Below are 21,733 nucleotides of genomic sequence, written 5' to 3'. Positions count from 1 at the left end.
GAAAAAAAAGTTGCGTTGAAAGATAAATTTCGTAGTTTATGCTGACAGCCTGAAATGTTTATGTATGACAGATATATTTTCCCAGAAATTAATTGCCCATAATTGTGCATATAACACATGAGTGTGTATTATACGCGAATAAATAAGTCTTGTGTATATTAATCAATCTGAAGGGGTGCTAATTGGGATTGTTCACTAGCCAATATATTAGCAAATATCGCTGTGGGCGTTTATTAGAGCGGGGCGCTTATTACGTCGAATACGGTATTATTATTTGTTTTCATTGTTTTGTTTTTTTATTGTTGTTGTTTTGTTTTTTTTAAGACGTCGTCATTGATTTTACATGACATGTCAATTTGGATTGGGAAAAAACACATGCTGACAGGACCCTCTCCAGAAATACATCATGTATAATCAGCATGATCAACATGTAAACTAGAAAATGTATAAACAAATGTAGCATAACGTAAGGAGAAAATATATACTGATGGAAAATGAATACTGCAGTAAGGGAACACTTAGTTTTAGACATAGCAAAATGATACGCTACCATGGGGTCCCAGTCTTGTTTACCAAACAATGCACACAAACACATCTCAACATTTGATTCTGACATGACTGTGTTGAATTTGGAAAGTAAAGTAAGGATAAGAATTTATGGATGAACAACTTCTTTATTATAATTAAGAGCTATTATGTTCATCCATAAATTCTTGTCCTTACTTTGTATTCCAACTTCTAACTGCCTAGGGGGCACGGGTGGCCCAGTGGTCTAAGGCGCCGCGATTCGCTGTGCAGAGTTGCGTCCCTTGGGCACACCAGAAACCTATGATTGTGGGTTCGAATCCCGGTTCGCCCCGATTATGTTTCTAGGTTTGTCAGCACCATACCCGTGCTCGTGGGTTTCACCGAAGTGGTAAACGTCTTAGACCTGCATCACTTCGGGCTTTCCTCCCACATTAAGCTGACACGCCGTGATATAACTGGAATACTGTTAAAAGCAGCGATAAACACAACTCACTCACTCACTCTAAATGCCTATCAGAGATTAAAGGGCAGTAAAGCTTATTTCCCTATATTGTTCCCTTATTTGTTTCCATCAGTATATAAAGTATACAATCGATCATAACACCAAACTATAATGGAACCGTTTGGCCAGCAATAATATTTTTATGGACTGTTCGAAAAAGAACTTCATGATGTGTACTTTCCGAAAAGTATCAAGTACACAATCATTATCAAACAAAATAGTATCAACATGAGAGCATACACCACTTTTGAAGAATTCAGAAATTAAGTGAGAACGGAATTTGGCATACCTAGGACATTCAAGAAAACAAGGTCTTTCTGAACCACAATCGTATGATTGTGTGTCACTAAAACTGACATGAAAAAGATCAGATTTCTGGAGCTACATGGATGTTGCAGCCGCGGAGACTACTAACTTTCCTGTCGCACCGCAAGCACAACTGCGACACCTCTACAAAAACTTGGATTATCCAGAGACCATATATCGACTTGGACTATGGGTCGTCTTATTATTAATGTTGTTGTTGTTGTTGTTGGTTTGTTGTTTAACGCCGCACTCAGCCTTATTCCAGCTATATGACGGAGGTCTGTAAATAATCGAGTCTGGACCAGACAATCCAGTGATCAATATCATGAGCATCGATCCACGCAAATGGGATCGATGACATGCATCAACCAAGTCAGCGAGCCTGACCACCCGATCCCGTTATTCGCCTTTTACGACAAGCATAGTAGCCTTTTACGGTATGAATGGGTTGCTGAAGACCTCTTCTACCCCAGAATCTTCACAGGTCTATTTGTTTAAAACATATTTTATTGACATATATGGTCAACGGGACTGGGCAAAAGTTATCCAACTTAGGTGGCCCTTTCCCTACTCTATATGTACAGACAATGATTATACAGTCATATATATACACATATACATACGAACAACCATATACATACGTATACAGAAATACAAACATATACACATAATCATATATGCACACAATCATACATACTCATACATACATACATATACTCATACATATGCACATATTACATACACATGTACCCTTGTATACGCATGCATACATATATATATGTAATTAATAATAAGTGGTCGCAGAGCGATATTCTATATTTATGATAAAGGGTTACTCGCATCTATTAGTCGACAGTATATATTTTTGAACGCTGTTGAAGATGAGGTTATTGTGACTTTCAGCTATGGATACATCACCGTAGAGAATATTTTGTATTGTACATAGTGTAATTGGGACATTCAAGAAAAAAGTGTATGTTGTTTTCACATGGGTTTCCACAAGAGCAGGACAAAGTACCAGATAAATTTACTTTAAAGAGGTCTGCATTTAGGGAACTGCAAGAATGCCTTAGGCGTGTGAGTAATATATTAGCTCTTCGGTTGCCGATTGAGAAGTATGGAGGTGGAGCTGCAATCGTTGTTTCAATCATATGTTTAAAATTTGATAATGATGTTGCACTTCTGTATTCAGGGGGTAACACATTCCATAATTTGATTGAAGAAGGTATAAATGATTGTTGGTATGTAACTGTTCGTGCATGCGGCAAATTCATATTGTTCTGATTTCGTAACTCATATCTACTAATAGTTGATACTTTGGGTGGTAACGTGTCATGTAAATACGATGGACATAGGTTATTAACAATACTGTAGATTGTACACAGTTTTTTATTTTTCCTTCTATAAGATAGTGATTCCCATCCTGTCTCAAAATATAAACTCGATCTTGATGAGAATTTAGGAAGACCTGTTACTATGCGAGCGGATTCGAGTTGAATCATTTCAAGTTTTTCGGAATTTTCTTGAATGCAGTTATCCCATACCTCAGAAGCATATTCTAATATAGGCCTTATGAAAACAAGATAGACTTTGGACAGGGTTTTTCTGTCAAGTAAATATTTAACGGTTCTTAACGAACAAATCATTTTGGAAGCTGAGCGCAAATGTTATCAACGTGAGTTGTCCACTTCATATCATGGGAGAGAGTAACGCCCAGATGTTTGTGCGAGATAGATGCGCTAAGTGCGGTATTGTTATAAATAATATCTTCAGTGCGGTTTTTACAATGAGTGAACAGAATAAATGTTGTTTTGTCCGGGTTAAACTTAACTAACCATCTATTGGCCCAGGTGTTGAGAAGCTCTAGATCACTGTTTAATCTGTGTTCTTTCATTTGAAAGTGAAGAGATGATGTACCAATGGAAGTATCGTCTGCAAAAAGGCGAGTAGAATTCACTAGATTATCAGCGAGATCGTTGCTTTAGATTAAAAACAAGAAGGGACCTAAGACCGAGCCCTGGGGGACACCGGCTCTGGTGAATTTCAAAGATGAAAAGCTGCCATTTACAAAAACCTTTTGTCTCCTCTGACTAATATAGTCTTCTAACCATAGTAATAGCTTGCCCGTTACACCGTATTTTTGTGATTTATGAAGTAATCCTTTATGCCAAACTCTGTCAAATGCTTTCGATATATCACAGAATACCATAAAATAGTATTCGTGCTTGTCAACAGGTGAGACAATATCATTATAAATTTCTATTAATTGTGAGGTAGTAGAATGTCCTGGTACAAAGCCGGATTGATATTTGTACAGGAGACTATTCATATTGAAATAGTTGTATAAGCGTTTAAAAACTAATCTCTCCTGTAGTTTTCCAAGAATAGATAACAAGCTAATTGGTCTGTAGTTTGAGGGTAGTGCTTTGTCACCTTTCTTGTATAATGGCATGACGTGAGCAAATTTCCAGTTTTCTGGAAAGATTGCTTCTTTTAAAGATCGATTGAAAATTATACATAATGGGATGGCAATACTGTCAGCCAAGGGTTTTAAAAGTCTAGGGTTTATATTATCTGGTCCGCTTGATTTATTGCATGGTAGTGACTTTATGAGATCGCTTATTTCTGATTCAGTAACTGTGATATCCGAGAGAGAGGTTTCACAACGTTGACTGAAATCCGGAAGTGGCTGATTGCCGTCATCAACATCACAAATAGAAACAATATAATTATTGAGTACATCAGCCTTTCCGACATCGGTAAATGCTGTGTGTTTGTTAAGGTCGGTACACAGAGGGGGATACATGTTGGTGAATTAGCATTTTTGATGATGAATCTCAATAATTTTCAGTTGTTGGTACTGTTTGAGTTCAGATGTGTTTCCAACAAGCCGTTAATGTTTCTACAGTATTTTTCTTTGGCTGTCTTTTTCATATTATTAAATTTGTTTCTTTGCTTTTTGTAATTTACAAGATCGCTTAATTTACCAGTTCGTAATGCCTTTTTTCGAAAGCGGTCTCTGGAGCGACGCTCCCTTCTGAGGTCATTATCGAACCATGGTTTGTCCGTTGGGCGAATAGTTACACTCTTTGAGGGTATATGGTCGTGCATGTACTTTTTTAGTTGGGAGTGGAATTTGTCACAGATTTCATTAACGTCCGTACATGGTCCGTACATTCTTTAAAAAAATTATACTTAATTTGTATATTCATTTTAGCAAAGTTAGCTTGTTGGTAGAGCCATACGTTTCTTCTATATGACTTTTTTTTATATTAAGATATACATTATTGACACGAAAACTCCCTTGTGATCCGATACATCGGAACTAAAATCTAGTACACCGGATCAGGAACAATTACAATCATTACTTACTAAAATAGGGTCAATAAGTTTAGCCGAATGTGTTGTAATTCGTGTTGCTTCATTTATAACACTACGTAAGTTCTTGCGTGTTATTATGTCACAGAAGTGGTGGATATTCGTATTGAAAAGATCTTCATTTAGGTCACCAACAAGGACGATGTCACGGGATACATCAAGTGCAGTTTCTATCATGCGCTCAAGAACAGTCCAATATGCCGTAGGGGTGTTGGGTGCGCGATAGGTGACGCAAAGCAGAAAACTGTGCTGTGGTGAATCAACTTGAAACCACATTGATTCAGAATTAATTACTTCCAAGTCTGTTCTATGCTTGACACTAAGTGAATTAGAAAAATATACAATTATACCACCTCCGAAACAATCCCTGTCCCTCCTGTGGGGTTCATGGACAAAGGTGGTGAAGGTGAGGTGAAATTGAGTTTAACGTCGCGTCCAAGATTATTGCACTTATACAGCGACGTGCATGCACGTGTATGTGTGTGTGTGGCTGCTTGTACTAGTCCGGACTGATGCCGATTTATAGTGCTAGCTCACTGAGATACCATGCCGCAGTTTAACATGAATACCCCACTCAGACACAGTATACTGACTCCGAGCCGACCAGTCCTTGTTTTAGCCCCTTAATGCCGAGCGCCAGACAGGGTAACAACAAGTACAATCTTTTAACGTCTTTTTGTATGACGCGGCCCGGGATCGAACCCTGGACCTTCCGCTCTCCGGGCGGACGCTCTACCACAAGACCACGGAGGCGGTCCATGGACAAAGGACAAACACATGAAGTATGTACAAGTAACATAGAAAAGATCAAGGAAAAAGCTGGGTCTTGTTCAAAATGAATAGAGGAAATATGATACAAAAGCGTACAGTGTGAAACATAATGATGGCGACAAATGGGTCTATTTTTGAATGACGATAATGAAGTAGTGCCCTTTATTTCCGTTTGAAGAGTGAGTGAGTGAGTGAGTTTGATTTTACGCCGCTTTTAGCATTATTCCAGCAATATCACGGCGGGGGACACCAGAAATGGGCCAGTTTGAAGACCTCCTCTGTGGTCTGGTGGATAGATCACCCTGCACTGAACGATTGATCGTGTATGATTTGAAAATTAAGCAATATACTAAGTGGGTGAGTTGGGTTTAGCGCCGCTTTTAACAGTATTACAGTTATTTCACGGCGTGTCAGCTTAGTGTGGGGGGAAAGCCCGAAGTGATGCAGGTCTTAGACGTTTACCATTTCGGTGAAACCCACGAGCACGGGTATGGTGCTGACAAACCTAGAAACATAATCGGGGCGAACCCGGATTCGAACCCACAATCATAGGTTTCTGGCGTGCCCAAGGGACGCAACTCTGCATAGCGAATCGCGGCGCCTTAGACGACTGGGCCACCCGTGCCCCCCAATATACTAAGTCCTGCGTGAATGATCAGAAACCAATGTGTTATTTTATTTCGTCGAGTTTCGGTTTAAAAGCACGGTGCAACGCACGTACAGACATATTTGGAAAGAGACGAGTGAGTGAGTGAGTATTGTTTTACGCCGCTTTTAGCAATATTCCAGCAATATCACGGCGGGGGACACCAGAAATGGGCTTCACACATTGTACCCATGTCGGGAATCGAACCCGGGTCTTCGGCGTGACGAGCGAACGCAATATTGCTAAAAGCGGTGTAAAACCATACTCACTCACTCACTCACTCACTCAATGCATGGATCATGGCTCATGATGCGTCACCAGTAGACCTCCATTATCTACAGGACTGAATCTCCCATCTCATTGGGGCTCCTTTTTAATTTAAATAGATTTATATGTTTCTATCAGAATTATATACTTTCAGAGACTAAGCGTTTGTATAATTGGTGGTGTGTTATTGCTTATAATGTCATCCGTGAAGATCCAGGTTAGAATAGGTCTTCAGCAACCCATGCTTGTCGTAAGAGGCGACTAACGGGATCGGGTGGCCAGGTTTGACTTGGGTGATGCATGTCATCGTATGCCAATTGCGTACATCGATTCTCATGATGTCAGTCACTGGATTATCTGTCCAAATTCGATTATTACAGACCGCCGTCATACAGCTGGATTATTGCTGAGTGTGGCGTTAAACAAACAATGTTTATAATGTCACGTGGTCATGTTGCATCAATAACGAGCGGATCGTGCATGGTCGTCGATAATGGAGTAACTATCCACAACGAACGTTGGCCCGTCTTGGCCCAGCCCATCCCGACTCTTAGGCGACCCTCATTTCATCTTATCAGGGGTGTACAGAATAAATATGTCTCACGAATATGCTCACCAATGTCAGGGTTTCCTATACCAACAAGGGGGCACGGGTGGCCATGTCGTCTAAGTTGCGTTGCAGAGTTGCGTCCCTTGGGCACGCCAGAAACCTATGATTGTTGGTTCGAATCCCGGTTAGTCCAAAGTATGTTTCTAGGTTTGTCAGAACCATACCCGTGCTCGTGGGTTTCACCGAAGTGGTAAACGTCTTTCCTCCCAGATTAAGCTGACACGCCGTGATATAACTGTAATACTGTTAAAAGCGGCGTTAAACACAACTCACTCACCTATACCAACAAAATTCCATGTTATGTGTACATTTCTTTGAATAACAAGAATGACAAAGCACGTGTCTCAGTGATTGTCAATAGGCGCGATATCACATTGGTGACGAATGGCGATAGGAAGCAAGCAACCGAGGCACCGAGTCTGACCAAACGATCACCTCTCACGAACATGACACAATAACTTCACACTCCATCATTTACGCACAAAGAAACTCGAATACCAAACATGTTTTAAAATATGAAGAGTTTATCATATTCAAGAGATATTAGATTGGTTCGATGTACAAACAAACATACTGGCACGTTGTGTGAACTGAGGTCCGTGGACGCATCACATGTGACGTCATAGATCCATGACTCGAGATGCACCATTTGTCTTCATTCGTCACCACTCGCCCCTTTCCGTAACCTGCAAGATGACTCGTCCCCCTATCGCATTCAAACAACCTTTTGAGGTTACGTGATAACGGTTTATAAAATATTATGTAAATATGTATTAATTCCACAAACAGTTAATAAGAGAAAATTCACCCGCAGAACGTCAGATTTCACTCTCAAATTCAGCGCGTATTCCTGATTTTATTAGCGCTTCAACTTCAAAATTCCACTACATCACCAATCTCACCCTGACTCTGTATTTGAAAAACATATCACATTAATGTAAGCAATATAAAATCATTGTAAGTCCGTTGTCACAGATGTCACTTAAATTTAGTGACGGGAATCCTACACGACTATGTCATGAAGTTGGTGGAATGTGACGATATTAATCCCACTTCATCGAAGAAAATGAAAAAAGCCTTTACTTTGCAGAGATTTGGTGAATGTGTTGGTTTTTTTTATTTAAAGGTGGAGAACGAGTGACGGAACTGTATGGAAATATAAAGTACAGTTGAGAGAGCAAAGGCAAGGAAAGTAAAGCACCTGTACACTGTCGGCACTATTGTATATGAAGTGTATTACAGTTGGTTGGAGTACATTATCGGCACAATTGTATGTGAGGTGTATTACAGTTGGTTAGAGTACATTATCGGCACGATTGTATATGAAGTGTATTGGGGTTGGTTGGAGTACATTATCGGCACGATTGTATATGAAGTGTATTGGGGTTGGTTGGAGGACATTATCAGCACGATTGTATATGAAGTGTATTGGGGTTGGTTGGAGGACCATATCGGCACGATTGTATATGAGGTGTATAACAGATGGTTGGAGTACATTATCGACACTTTTGTGTATGAGGTTTATTACAGATGGTTGGAGTACATTATCAGCACTATTGTATATGAAGTGTATTGCAGTTGGTTGGAGTACATTATCGGCACTATTGCACATTAAGTGTATTACAGTTGGCTAGAGTACATTATCGGCACTATTGTATATGAGGTGTATTACAGTTGGTTGGAGTACATTATCGGCAATATGAGGTGTATTACAGATGGTTGGAGTACATTATCGGCACTATTGCACATTAAGTGTATTACAGTTGGCTAGAGTACATTATCAGCACTATTGTATATGAGGTGTATTACAGTTGGTTGGAGTACATTATCGCACTATTGTATATGAGGTGTATAACAGTTGGTTAGAGTACATTATCGGCACTATTGTATATGAAGTGTATAACAGTTGGATGAGTACATTATCGGCACTATTGTGTATGAGGTGTATTACAGTTGGCTGGAGTGCATTATTGGCACTATTGTATATGAAGTGGATTGTAGTTGGGTGAGGACATTATCGGCACTATTGTATACGAGGTGTATTACAGTTGGCTGGAGTGCATTATTGGCACTATTGTATATGAAGTGGATTGTAGTTGGGTGAGGACATTATCGGCACTATTGTATATAAGGCTTATTACAGTTGGTTGGAGTACATTATCGGCACTATTGTATATGAGGTGTATTACAGTTGGTTGGAGTACATTATCGGCACTATTGTATATGAGGTGTATTACAGTTGGTTAGAGTACATTATCGCACTATTGTATATGAGGTGTATTACAGTTGGTTAGAGTACATTATCGGCACTATTGTATATGAAGTGTATAACAGTTGGATGAGTACATTATCGGCACTATTGTGTATGAGGTGTATTACAGATGGTTGGAGTACATTATCGGCACTATTGTATATGAGATGTATTACAGTTGGTTGGAGTACATTATTGGCACTATTGTATATGAGGTGGTATTACAGTTGGTTGGAGTACATTATTGGCATTATTGTATATGAAGTGTATTACAGTTGGTTGGAGTACGTTATTGGCACTATTGTCTTTCAGGTGTATTACAGTTGGATAGAGTACATTATCGGCACTATTTTATATGAAGTGTATTGCGGTTGGTTGGAGGACATTATCGGCACTATTGTATATGAGGTGTATTGGGGTTGGTCGGAGTACGTTATCGGCACTATTGTATATGAAGTGTATTCCAGTTGGTTGGAGTACATTATCGGCACTATTGTATATGAAGTGTATTGCAGTTGGCTAGAGTACATTTTCGGCACTATTGTATATGAGGTGTATTACAGTTGGTTGGAGTACATTATCGGCACTATTGTATATGAAGTGTATTTCAGTTGGTTAGAGTACATTATCGGCACTATTGTATATGAGGTGTATTACAGTTGGTTGGAGTACATTATCGGCACTATTGTATATGAGATGTATTACAGTTGGTTGGAGTATATTATCGACACTATTGAATTGAACCCAGGCCTTCAGCATGGAGAGAGCTACCCCGTTGCCCTCATAATGCACTAGGTATCACATGATAACACTATTAATCCTATTGAAGTGGCACGAGCAGCCATGAAATGGCCGATATTAGTAAACATGTAGAATCTGTTATCAGTAAGCCTGATGCCCATGTGTCTCCTCAGTGAAGGGCATCAGGGTAGTCGCGTGGGTAAAGTGTTCACCACGTCACACGGATTTGATTCCCACACGGACACAGACATGGTGAAACGGGTTTAACGTCCCGTTCAAGATTATTGCACTTATATAGAGCTGTGCATGCACGTGTGTGGCTGCTTGTACTAGTCCAGACTTATGCTTATTTTATAGTGCTAGCCCACTGAGATACCATGCCGCAGTTTAACATAGATACCCCACCTAGACACAGAATACGGACCTCGAGTCCACCAGTTGTCGTTTTGTCAATTTTATGCCAGACAGGTTAACAAGTAAAACTTTTTATGGCACAAGCAGGGGAGAGAACTACCAACATTCACCTCTCTGGGCCGACACTTCATCCAAAACATATTTTGTGCAACAAGAAAGAAAACACAAGACCATATTTTGTTATAAAAGTTTATTCGAATCAGATCACAGTGTTGACTTTCCTCTGTGTTTCAAACATTATGCTTCAACAGAACCATAAGGTCAAGTGCTTTTCTCACAAAAACACTTGAAAAGCAGACAGGGGCCGACCCCAGGATTTGGCATTGTATATCCCTAACATAACAAAGACAACTACAGTTGATGACAGTACACATCAAGAGGATAGGACTCTACAATCCAGACAACCATATCTTTAATAATAAGCGCCTTAGTTTTGCATATTCCCCAACATGGGATATAGTGTATTATCACATATTCCTCATCAGGGATTCATAGTGTGTTATCACATAATCACCATCAGGGACATATAGTGTATTATCACATATTCCTCATCAGGGGGATATTGTATATCATCACACACAATACCATGAGTTAAATACATAGTTCCAAAACTCTATAATTCAAATTCCAGACTGAATAATATTCAATATAGTGATTATCTGGCGTTTATTACACAAATATGGTTAAGTCAAATAGGGAATTATGCTATAAATATACAAAGAGTTGAAATCTGAGGACCGCTAGGGTCTTCCAGCAGTCATTTAGCACCATGAGAAAAGAGTATTATAACATGATTAAAATATCTAGACTTGGTGAGGATTTCGTTACAAGTGGTTGCTATACTGACTCCTATACAAGCCTTGTCATCGGGTAACTTTAGAAGCAAAATAACAATGTCAAAAACACATATGTTCAAACAATATTTTTTTCACTCAACAATGCACTACAATAATCACTTATTGTCTACTTGATGAGTAGATATTTTGCTTATGCCATTCCAGGTGTGCCTTAACAATATTTTGCTTTTAAAGCCAACCACATTGGATTACATTTTGCCAACTTGTGACAATATAATTTGAACAGATGACAGGTACGTTTGTATGAGTTTATACATTTCATTGCTTAAATCTACACCGCTGAAATATGTACAGTCAGTTTCTATGCATATCTATAAACAGTGTCTCAATATACTGAAAGGTCATAAATAGCTATATCAGAATCTAACAATATATGTTTAGCATGTTTCCATAGCGATCTTAAATCTGTTTAATTGTTTCAAATTATTCTTAAAATTTAATAGTCTTGTTCATAACAAGCATTACTCCTGAATTATTAATTTCATTAAAGTTACATTATTTCAAAGTATTTAAATTCAATAATTAAAAGAACATTAAGCATGTTAAAACTATAAAATGCTGATTGGATTCATAAAAGAAATACAAAAAGTATAAAATTGAGGTCCACAATAAACATACATGTCATAAAATGCCGCCAATATTATGATAAAACATTTCGAGTTCTTCAACAGAATAACATTCGACTGAGCATCAGAGCATGGGCTCTCACCTGTTCTACAATTTGAAAATACCTAAAATTATGTCACATAAAGACTTAGTCATCCTCATCATTTCTTACCGTCTAGACATGGCCTAACATTATAACCACCCACGGCATCCGATTTCACATCTAAGGGTCCTTTGTTTAGTATCCTAAGATCAAGAATGCAGCCATTAAAATTGTGTTCCACAGCTCCATCTGTCATGCCTTCCAACTCGGGAAGACCACCTGAAACATTACAAATATCACGATGCATTTTCAGGCCAGGCAATTTAACATAAAAACATAAAATAAATAAATCCTTCAGTGTTTGTTAAGTTGGGACTTAACCACTGGCCCAAGAAGGATTTGATGTGATGTTTGTTGTTAAACGCACACTCAGCAATATTCCAGATATATGATGCCGGTCTGTAAATAATCAAGGACTTCCAGTGACTGACACCATGAGCATCGATCTAAGCCATTGGGATACGATGACTGGATCAACCAAGTCAGCGAGCCAGACCACCTGATCCTGTGAAAAGCAGTGGTGGATCTAGACGGGGCGTTCTAGGGGTGGCCACCACGCCGCTTTTTCCATCTGGAGACATTTTGTATGTGCATTGCCTACCATCATAACATTAATTATTGTTGACATATAGTGACATATAGTGTTTGGGACCCCTACCCCACTCCCACACCAACACACTCACACTGAAGTTACAAATGGCCCAATGTAATCACCACTTTTTTTTAAATCCTGGATCCACCCCGGAAAAGTAAAACTGCATGATGGCATGTGATCCATATGGGAGAAAGAGGCACCGGTGACACTGGACTTCATGTTTTCCATTGGGGGTGGCTAAACCCGGGCAAAGGAACATAGTCGGAGAAACAGCGGTTCCTGGCATCACCAGACAATCCAGACAATTGATGATTGATATTATGAGCAACGTCAATCACTGTACTCTGAAGACCTATTCTCACCCTCTGTGTGTGTGTGGCGTGTGGTGTGTGGTGTGTGTGGTGTGTGTGGTGTGAGTGGTGTGTGTGTGTGTGTGTGTGTGTGTGTGTGTGTGTGTGTGTGTGTGTGTGTGTGTTTGTGTGTGTGTGTGTGTGTGTGTGTGTGTGTGTGTGTGTGTGTGCGTGTGTGCGTGCGCGCAAGTGTGTGTGTGTGTATCTACAGGAGACAAGCATGTGTCACTTACCCAAGTAAATATTGCCCTTGACGTTGAGGACCTGGAGAGGTCCGACAGAAGCACCAATCACTGGGGGGCCAGCATCAACAGTCAGATTTCCTGTTCGGCCAAGCCTGGAAACAGAGCATGGTTAAATTAGGAAAAGAAAAAGAAATGGCCATTTTATTTCTCAGCTTAGATGTACATTGAAACTCTGTCCCAAACTCTGCTTCTCAGATCATTAGGAACGGCTAATAATACGACTGTAATGATAAGTTTACATGTCATGATTTAGTGGGAACGGTACCATCCCATTTAACTGGGCACATGAAAGTTATATGAGTGAAGTTCTGTCACGTAGTAGCACCAATTGGCAATCTCATTAAAATCAGATCTTAGTTCTCCCTACCGCTAAATAAATATCTGAGGACATCCCATTACGGGTCATGTCAGACCGACCTTGCGCGAACTTTGGTCAACCAATGGAGTGACTGACAAGAAGTCGACATTAGCCAATCAGAAGGCAGCTTACACATGCTTTACGGCACTAATTTCAAATTGGCGACTACGCTTCGAAACATATTTTGACAAATTCTCGATTAAAAATTTGTAACCTGAACAAAAGAACATTCTGGAATGGCTAATATATGATCTAGATTGTATCGATTCAGTCGTTAACCCCATAACTATCGTTCGGAATACCCTGTGTAAAAAGTTTTCGAGGATGCATGATTAGAAATCACATTCCGACTGTCACTTTCAGGATCTGGTAAGCGACGCTCTGATTGGTCGGATGAAAGGTCCATCTGACGTGACCCCTACTGTGATGTCCTCAGATCTTTGTTTTGTGGTAGCGAGAACTAAGATCTGATTTTAATGAGATTGCACCAACTGGCATCTTTGGGTTTAAACAAATGACTTTGTGATTTTGTATCTGCACATTATATTGTCATAAGGTTCCATATTCACTAAGAATCCTCCCACTGAAGGTCAGTTTATATTCTTGTGGACAATGTCATTGAAGTGAGATATTTGTGACACGGAGCTATTGTTACTGCTATAAGGAAGGGACTTACCTCTGAGCTATGATTTTGTGTGAAAATCCATCATCAATTTGTGAAGTAGATCTTATAACAGCTTCACCACTACCTAACTCGTACCTGAAACAGACACACAGGATCAGAATGTATGGATGGATGGATGGATGGATGGATGAAACAGACACACAGACTATATTGGACAGGATCAGAATGGATGGATGGATGGATGGATGGATGGGTTGTTTGGGTGGATGGGTTGTTTGGGTGGATGGATGGGTTGTTTGGGTGGATGGATGGGTTGTTTGGGTGGATGGATGGGTTGTTTGGGTGGATGGGTTGTTTGGGTGGATGGGTTGTTTGGGTGGATGGATGGGTTGTTTGGGTGGATGGATGGGTTGTTTGGGTGGATGGATGGGTTGTTTGGTTGGTTGGATGGGTTGTTTGGTTGGTTGGATGGATGGATGGATGGATGGATGGATGGATGAAACAGACACACAGAGAATATTGTACAGAATCAGAATGAATGAATGAATGAAACATGCAGACAATATTGGACAGGATCATACCAAATGATTGAATGAATGAATACCATAAGTAAGTACCACTCAATCCAAGTTAGTCACCTCTAAAGACAACCAATCAAGGTCCAAATGAGAAGGTAAGGTCTTTAAGGTCTCTCTAGAGATTTATTCATGTGTGACCATGCATGTGGTCCTATACATCATTTGATTTGGCTGGAAACAGTATTTAACTGTCACGATTTATATCCAAAGTAGCTGCCTCGAACATGAATCTTCCATGTAACCTATGTTTTGTTTGTTGTTTGTTGTTTAACATCACACTCAGCAATATTCCAGCTACTGACTACAGCCTGTCAAAGTCTGAACCAGACAATCCAGTGATTGATAGAAGCAGCATAACCCCGACCATCAGTCAACCAAGACACCTAACGATCTGACCCATTAAGTCGTCTAATGACGAGGATGGGTCACTGGGTCCCCCTCCCACCCAGCCTCCCCTAGGGACGTTGCCAAGGTCATTACCTAAATTCTACAAAGCCATCTTCAAGAACAAGGGCCACGTAGTCCCCGCCGCGGAGTGAGGTGGTCGGCTCCTGGCCCTGCCAGAAGAGCAGGCCATTAGACTCGACCGTCTTCACCGTCATCTCGAAGGACTCCCCGGTCTGGCGGCCCTTGTGGGGCAGCAGCTGCTTAGGGAACTCCACATACCCATCACCGGTCACCTCAAACGATGTGTGCACCTCAATTTCTGAAAAAGATGGAGAAATAAGATGCCAAATGTAAACTCACTCATACATTCCTACAAACCTGTTTTGAATACTGCAAATCTTGAAATTAACGCGACTGTGAATTAAATGCGAAAAATGCGAGTGGTCTTTGTTCGCATTATTAATCATTCATTTATATCAACAATAACACATTTTGGATCGCTTCTATTACTTCCAGTGACGAAGCTTTGTCTTTACTCAAACATATTAATGTCCGAAGGAATGTGTGCAAAGTGAGAATGAAAAGTGAACATTTGTGATTCATAGTGTAACCGGGGTGTCCTCAATAGTTGTCATTAAACAATAAACCATGGGACTAACCACGGTCCGGGTAGTCCTGTTGGCACCCGTGTCCGGGTAGTCCTGCGGGTACCTGGGTCCGGGTAGTCCTGTGGGTACCCGGGTCCTGGTAGTCCTGTGGATACCTGGGTCGGGGTAGTCCTGCGGGTACCCGGGTCGGGGTAGTCCTGCGGATACCCGGGTCGGGGTAGTCCTGCGGGTACCCGGGTCAGGGTAGTCCTGCGGGTACCTGGGTCAGGGTTGTCATGCGGGTACCCGGGTCAGGGTAGTCCTGCGGGTACCCGGGTCAGGGTAGTCCTGCGGGTACCCGGGTCAGGGTTGTCCTGCGGGTACCCGGGTCAGGGTAATCCTGCGGGTACCCGGGTCAGGGTTGTCCTGCGGGTACCCGGGTCAGGGTAGACCTGCGGGTACCCGGGTCAGGGTAGTCCTGCGGGTACCCGGGTCAGGGTAGTCCTGCGGGTACCCGGGTCTGACTCAGTACCCACCCGATCCCAGTACCTGAGTGACCTGTCCCAGCCTACTGTTTCAGTATGATGCCATACAATCAGCATATTCCAGCTATATGACAGACGTCTGTACATGATTGAGTCTGGACCAGACAATCCAGTGATTGACAGCATGAGCAAGGATCCACGCATACTTTGATATGATGAAATCCATCAACCACATCACCAAGCCTGATCAAAGAGCATCCTATAAGTTGCAAGGATTCATTTCAACCGACTGTGTTAATGAAGAGCTGTTGACGAACATACCTGTAGTACAGCTTGTCCCGAAGTATCCCAGAGGACAGTCACACCTGTAGCCACCATTGTAGACGCTGCAGCGGCCTCCGTTCTGACAGGGTGAAGACGTGATGCAGATGTTGATTTCAGTCTCACAGCTCTTGCCTGGACAAGTGAGAGAATGATTTCACTGTTGCTCCATCAACATTGCAACCATGCATGGTGGGGGACAAGATAAATTAACATTATAAAGTGCAGTGATGTCGGTGATCTGATCGGGGCCCTGTTCCACAAAACAACATTAGTCTGACGACTATCATAAGTCTTTGTTTGTTTGTTGTTTAATGACACACTCAGCAATATTCCAGCTATATGATGGTGACAATAAATAATCGACCAGACAATCAAGTCATTGATACCATGAGCATCGAGGCCAATATATCTGCATTAGAGGCCCATATTTCTGCATTAGAGGCCCATATTTCTGAATTGGAGGCAAATATTTCTGCATTGGAAGGCAATATTTCTGTATTGGAGGACCATATTTCTGCATTGGAGGCAAATATTTCTGCATTAGGGGCAAATATTTCTGCATTGGAAGCAAATATTTCTGCATTGGAGGCCCATATTTCTGCATTGGAGGGCAATATTTCTGCATTGGTGGCCCATATTTCTGCATTGGAGGGCCATATTTCTGCATTGGCGGGCCATATTTCTGCATTGGAGGCAAATATTTCTGCCCTGGAGGCCATAATGTCAGCCTACAGGCCTATATTTCTGTCCTCTAGCCTTATATGTCTGGGACTCCTAGGTAGGGATGTTTTAGTGACCATGACCAAGAACCTACCTGTGTAATCCGGAGGGCAAATGCAGCGATAGTCGGTGAGGGAAGTCTCCTGGCAGTCGCCTCCATTCTGACAGGGCTTCCTGTCACAGATGCCGCGGTCGCCGCAGTCGTATACGTTAGCACTCTCAATAGCGTCCTTCAATAGGTCGATATTGTTTGTGTTGATCCTCAGCTGAGAAAAAATAAGAATAATAAAATTAGTTTCCTGACTGATATATCCATCTGGAACAAAGACAAGGAAACATTATAAATGGATGACGTGGACAAACTCTGCTCTTGGCTCAACCATGTTCATGAATGTGGGCAAGTTTGATTTAACACCACTTTGAACAGTATTTCCGTTATATCACGGAAGTCATCTTGATGTGGGAGGAAAGCCTGAAGTGATGCAGGTCTTAGACGTTTGGTGAACACGTGAACACAGGTAGGGAGATGACAAACCAAGAAACAGAAACAGGGCGAATCCTAATTCAAACCCACAATAGTTTTCTAGAAGGTGACTCCGTCAATGACTGAGCCACTTAGTCTCCAAGTCTTGCGTGATCCTTAAGATGAGTAAAAGTGAACTGAGGACATATTCAAACTCGGGTCCCAACAGGGCATCCATCGTAAATAACAATCCCATGTTGAATACGTTTCAGCAGTTCTCAGTGACCTTCATCTGGAGTTACCTCCCTTAATATTTTCTGGCATATGATGAAACAAACCTCGCCGATACATCCAACAAATCCGGGAACTTCTCCAACAAAAGCAGACGCAGGTAGCACTTCCTGTGGATCAACTCCACCCAGATATAGGGGGCGCTTCAGGTTCAGCCCGATTGTACGGCCAGATGCGGTTCCTGGAAGAAACATCATCCATAATCCTCTAACATAAAAACACTTTCCTAACGACTACTCAAGTCCCAATAAAACTTATGATACTATTTGTCTCAAATCTGAAATTAAGTTCCAGTTTAATTTCAAATTTGTATTTTCCTCCTTTTATACAATTTAATGACCTCAAGCATAGCCAGTGTTTATTCAATTTCAATACTGAATTTCTCCATCATTTCGTTATATTAACTGTTACATGTGTATATATTAAACCTTTACCATTCATAACAATATATACTTATAATTCAAAACATTCAAATGTATGAATACAGTGAGCTTTGTCTATCAAGTAAATCGTCATATATAATTTTTTTGACCTTGTCATGGTCTATTTAATGCCAAATCCAAATTTTGATTTTTTTATGTTTTGAGACATTAACTTCCAAAACAGTTTTTCTGATCAATTGTGAAATATTTCTTCCTTAATGACAATTTTGAAAAATGTAAGTGTCTTATAAACATTACAGAATTTTTTCAAGACGCAAATTTTTCTCAAACTTGTTAAAACAAAATTGTTTGAAAGGATAAAACCTTTTCTATTTGAGTATTCTCATGTAAATGTTCACTGTATTCTATAATACTCCAGCACCATGTAACGTGTTCAAAGGAGAAGATATTGAGTGGTGTGGCAGTGCAGAGCCTGGCACCAGAACAAGCCATCTATAGCAAGCGAAGCAACAGCAACAGCAACAGCAGCAGCAACAGCAAAAGCCAGTTTATGCACAGTCAACATGCCAGTACAATAAATACAAATGAATACAATAAGTACAATAAAATCAAGGTGAAGTACAATATCTACAACATTTAACAAATTTATTAAAAAAATCCCACACATCAGTTTTACACTAAACTGCCCAAAATAATGAAAACATAAAAAATGTGCTCAAATAAATTTGAAACATTCCTAGCTTGGATGAAATAAATTTAAAACATTCCTAGATTGGATAAAATAAATTTGAAACATTCCTAGCTTGGATGAAATAAATTTGAAACATTCCTAGCTTGGATGAAATAAATTTGAAACATTCCTAGCTTGGATAAAATAAATTTGAAACATTCCTAGCTTGGGTGAAATAAATTTGAAACATTCCTAGCATGGATGAAATAAATTTGAAACATTCCTAGCTTGGATGAAATAAATTTGAAACATTCCTAGCTTGGATGAAATAAATTTATTCGGAAATATAACATCTTGGATCAAAGTAGTTTTAAAATAAAATATTTTTGATAAAAAAGTTGAAAGTACATATGACATCCAGATGAGAGGACTGTGTTGACGATGAGAATAAAGTATCAGATGGGTCAAGGAGAAACACAGTGAAACTAGTATGACCCGATGGGAGAAGTGTTCATCTACATGTCTAGCACCAGGAACCAACTACACTCAGGAGTTGCTACACAAGGCCACTGTTGTCGTCACAAAGTCTACATGTGGTTGGTCAACATGACAGTCAGCAATATCACAGCTAGAAGCCATTCACAAAGCGTTCAAGCCTGGACCAGTCAAACCATCACGGGAGTGTCGGCAGCCATGCTGTAAAAAGCAGGCACAGATGGGTCACAACTGGTCAGTGTGGTCAACTGATAAATTAATATTCATTTCCATTTTAGTCACCTCAATCACATGTGGGTTTTCACACTGATTCTGGACATGAAAGCGGGGTTGAAATCATTAAAATAAAATTTAGCCCTTTAATCCTGTATGATGTAAGAGATATAACAACTTAGCAACTAACAAGTAGCAAGCAATGCACATATAACATAGACATGCCAAGCGTATTCCATGCAGGTTAATAACACACCATACAGCTTATGTAGATCTATGCAGTGTGCCCATACAATAAGTACAACATCTGGCATGTGTTAGTCGGAATCCTGATATAAGAATAATGAATGATGGGACTGTATTAGTACTTTTCCTTTTCCCATTGTTTTGTTTCCTGTATTTATGTGTCATGCATGCACTTATATAATATGATTTTGTAATATTATCAATAGCCCTGTTTCCAAGTACAGATTGTTTTAGGCCAAGATGAAAGGTTTGATGAATATTTGTCAATCGTGTACAGCAGGTTTTACAGAAAGAGAAATATTTCATTTTCCAAAATGTTCAGGCTTCATATTTAATTACAATAACCATAAATCAGATTCTTCACTATAAATTTTTCCAAAATACTTTTTAGTGCTCATGAATAATACTGTAACCATGGCAACTGTCTATGGTAAATGGTCACATCAATAAAAACTTTCAATAAAAAACATCACCATTTTGCAAACGTTTGATTAATCTTGTAGAAATAGTAACAGCTTCCATGGCGATGGTTTCAAGAAACCTTTAATAATGGCCTCATGCAATTCACATCATTTTATCTTGTCTCGACAAATGTGACATGTTGACATCAGTGGACTAGTCCATCCATTAGGCTGGGACTGTTTACCACTGATGAAGGAATGAGATGGTGGGAAGGTGTTACTGCTGCAACCTAACATGAGTGATGGGTGACAGACATCCCCACTTCAGCATCTTCATGATGCACCAGGACAAAGGGACAACGACAGATTGGTGATGAATAAGCGACACATAAGCCTTAGTAAACAAAGAAGTCGAGAATATCTAGCAGCTTGGCTATATTCTGTATGACACAAAGTGCTTGAGCTGTTACGATCTCACTCATTTCAGATACCACTGACGTTCCCTGTTTGTGCTGAATGTCAAGGGCAAGGGCACAAAGGGAGATAATCTGGAAGGAGTGAGATGCTACCTTGAATTGCCCATCACTGCATAACACAGAACATAGGGATATTAGAAGTGAAGCGAAACGAAAAAATCTCAGATGACGGAACATAAGTGACAGTGACGTGGACAGAAAAAGAAAATAAATGAAGCAGCAAAATCAAAAATATTGACTCGTTTTTTGGCCAGTGAAATTTAAAAAAGATACCTCTGTTATAAATATCACCACGATCCCGTCTAGAATAGTAGGCGTAATAGTCGTAGCTATTCCTAAGGCGTTCTGCAGCGGTAGAAAATAAAATCATGGAAAGGATAGTCGCCTAATCAACCATCCATGAAACAGATGACTTACACTTGCTGGAGGAAGGGAGAGTGAGTGAGTGAGTGAGTGGGGTTTTAATCCCTAGTCAGCAATATCACAGTCAGGTGGTCGATAGTGGGAGCATCCTACAGTGCTGTAGGACACATGCTGAGATGGTTCGCGAGGTGGTCTACCATCCATGGTCCTGATACACAGCAGCCATTTTGACCACCCGATCCCCATATTTGTCGTCTATTCTGACAAGCGTAGACCCTTATTGGCATCAGAATCTATTGTGTGAGGATATACATTGCGACTGGGGGCATAATGAGATGGTTCGTGAGGTGGTCTACCATCCAAGACCTAGCAGCCATTTTGACCACCCGATCCCCATATTTGTCGTCTATTCTGACAAGCACGGACCCTACGTGGCCCCAGAATCCCTACAAGGGTGGCTGAAAGAAGGAGTGAGCTATACAACACAACATGGAGTCT

At 40.4% G+C, this 21,733-nt stretch overlaps 1 protein-coding gene across 26 annotated transcripts in view; it reads right to left on the bottom strand.

Moving 5' to 3' along the window:
- Positions 1–10,589: 10,589 nt before the first annotated feature.
- LOC124121099 (basement membrane-specific heparan sulfate proteoglycan core protein-like) overlaps positions 10,590–21,733 on the bottom strand; it is a 257,025-nt gene continuing 245,881 nt past the window's right edge. For 25 of the 26 annotated variants that reach the window (XM_048382878.1, XM_048382884.1, XM_048382886.1 and 22 more), the window contains 8 exons: positions 21,146–21,217; positions 18,036–18,169; positions 17,329–17,500; positions 16,512–16,646; positions 15,212–15,437; positions 14,205–14,288; positions 13,159–13,262; positions 10,590–12,199 (listed from right to left, as the gene is read on the bottom strand). In XM_048382878.1, coding sequence (XP_048238835.1) covers positions 12,039–12,199; positions 13,159–13,262; positions 14,205–14,288; positions 15,212–15,437; positions 16,512–16,646; positions 17,329–17,500; positions 18,036–18,169; positions 21,146–21,217 — 1,088 coding nt within the window. In that variant the 3' untranslated portion in view covers positions 10,590–12,038. The remainder of the gene's footprint in view (positions 12,200–13,158; positions 13,263–14,204; positions 14,289–15,211; positions 15,438–16,511; positions 16,647–17,328; positions 17,501–18,035; positions 18,170–21,145; positions 21,218–21,733) is intronic. The other variant, XM_048382879.1, reaches the window with a different exon arrangement.

Source organism: Haliotis rufescens, unplaced genomic scaffold (genome assembly GCF_023055435.1).
Source record: "Haliotis rufescens isolate VD_foot unplaced genomic scaffold, xgHalRufe1.0.p SCAF_42, whole genome shotgun sequence".
Lineage (NCBI taxonomy): Eukaryota > Metazoa > Mollusca > Gastropoda > Lepetellida > Haliotidae > Haliotis > Haliotis rufescens.
Note: the sequence above shows the minus strand (reverse complement) of the source record. Positions and strands in the feature narration are given on the sequence as shown.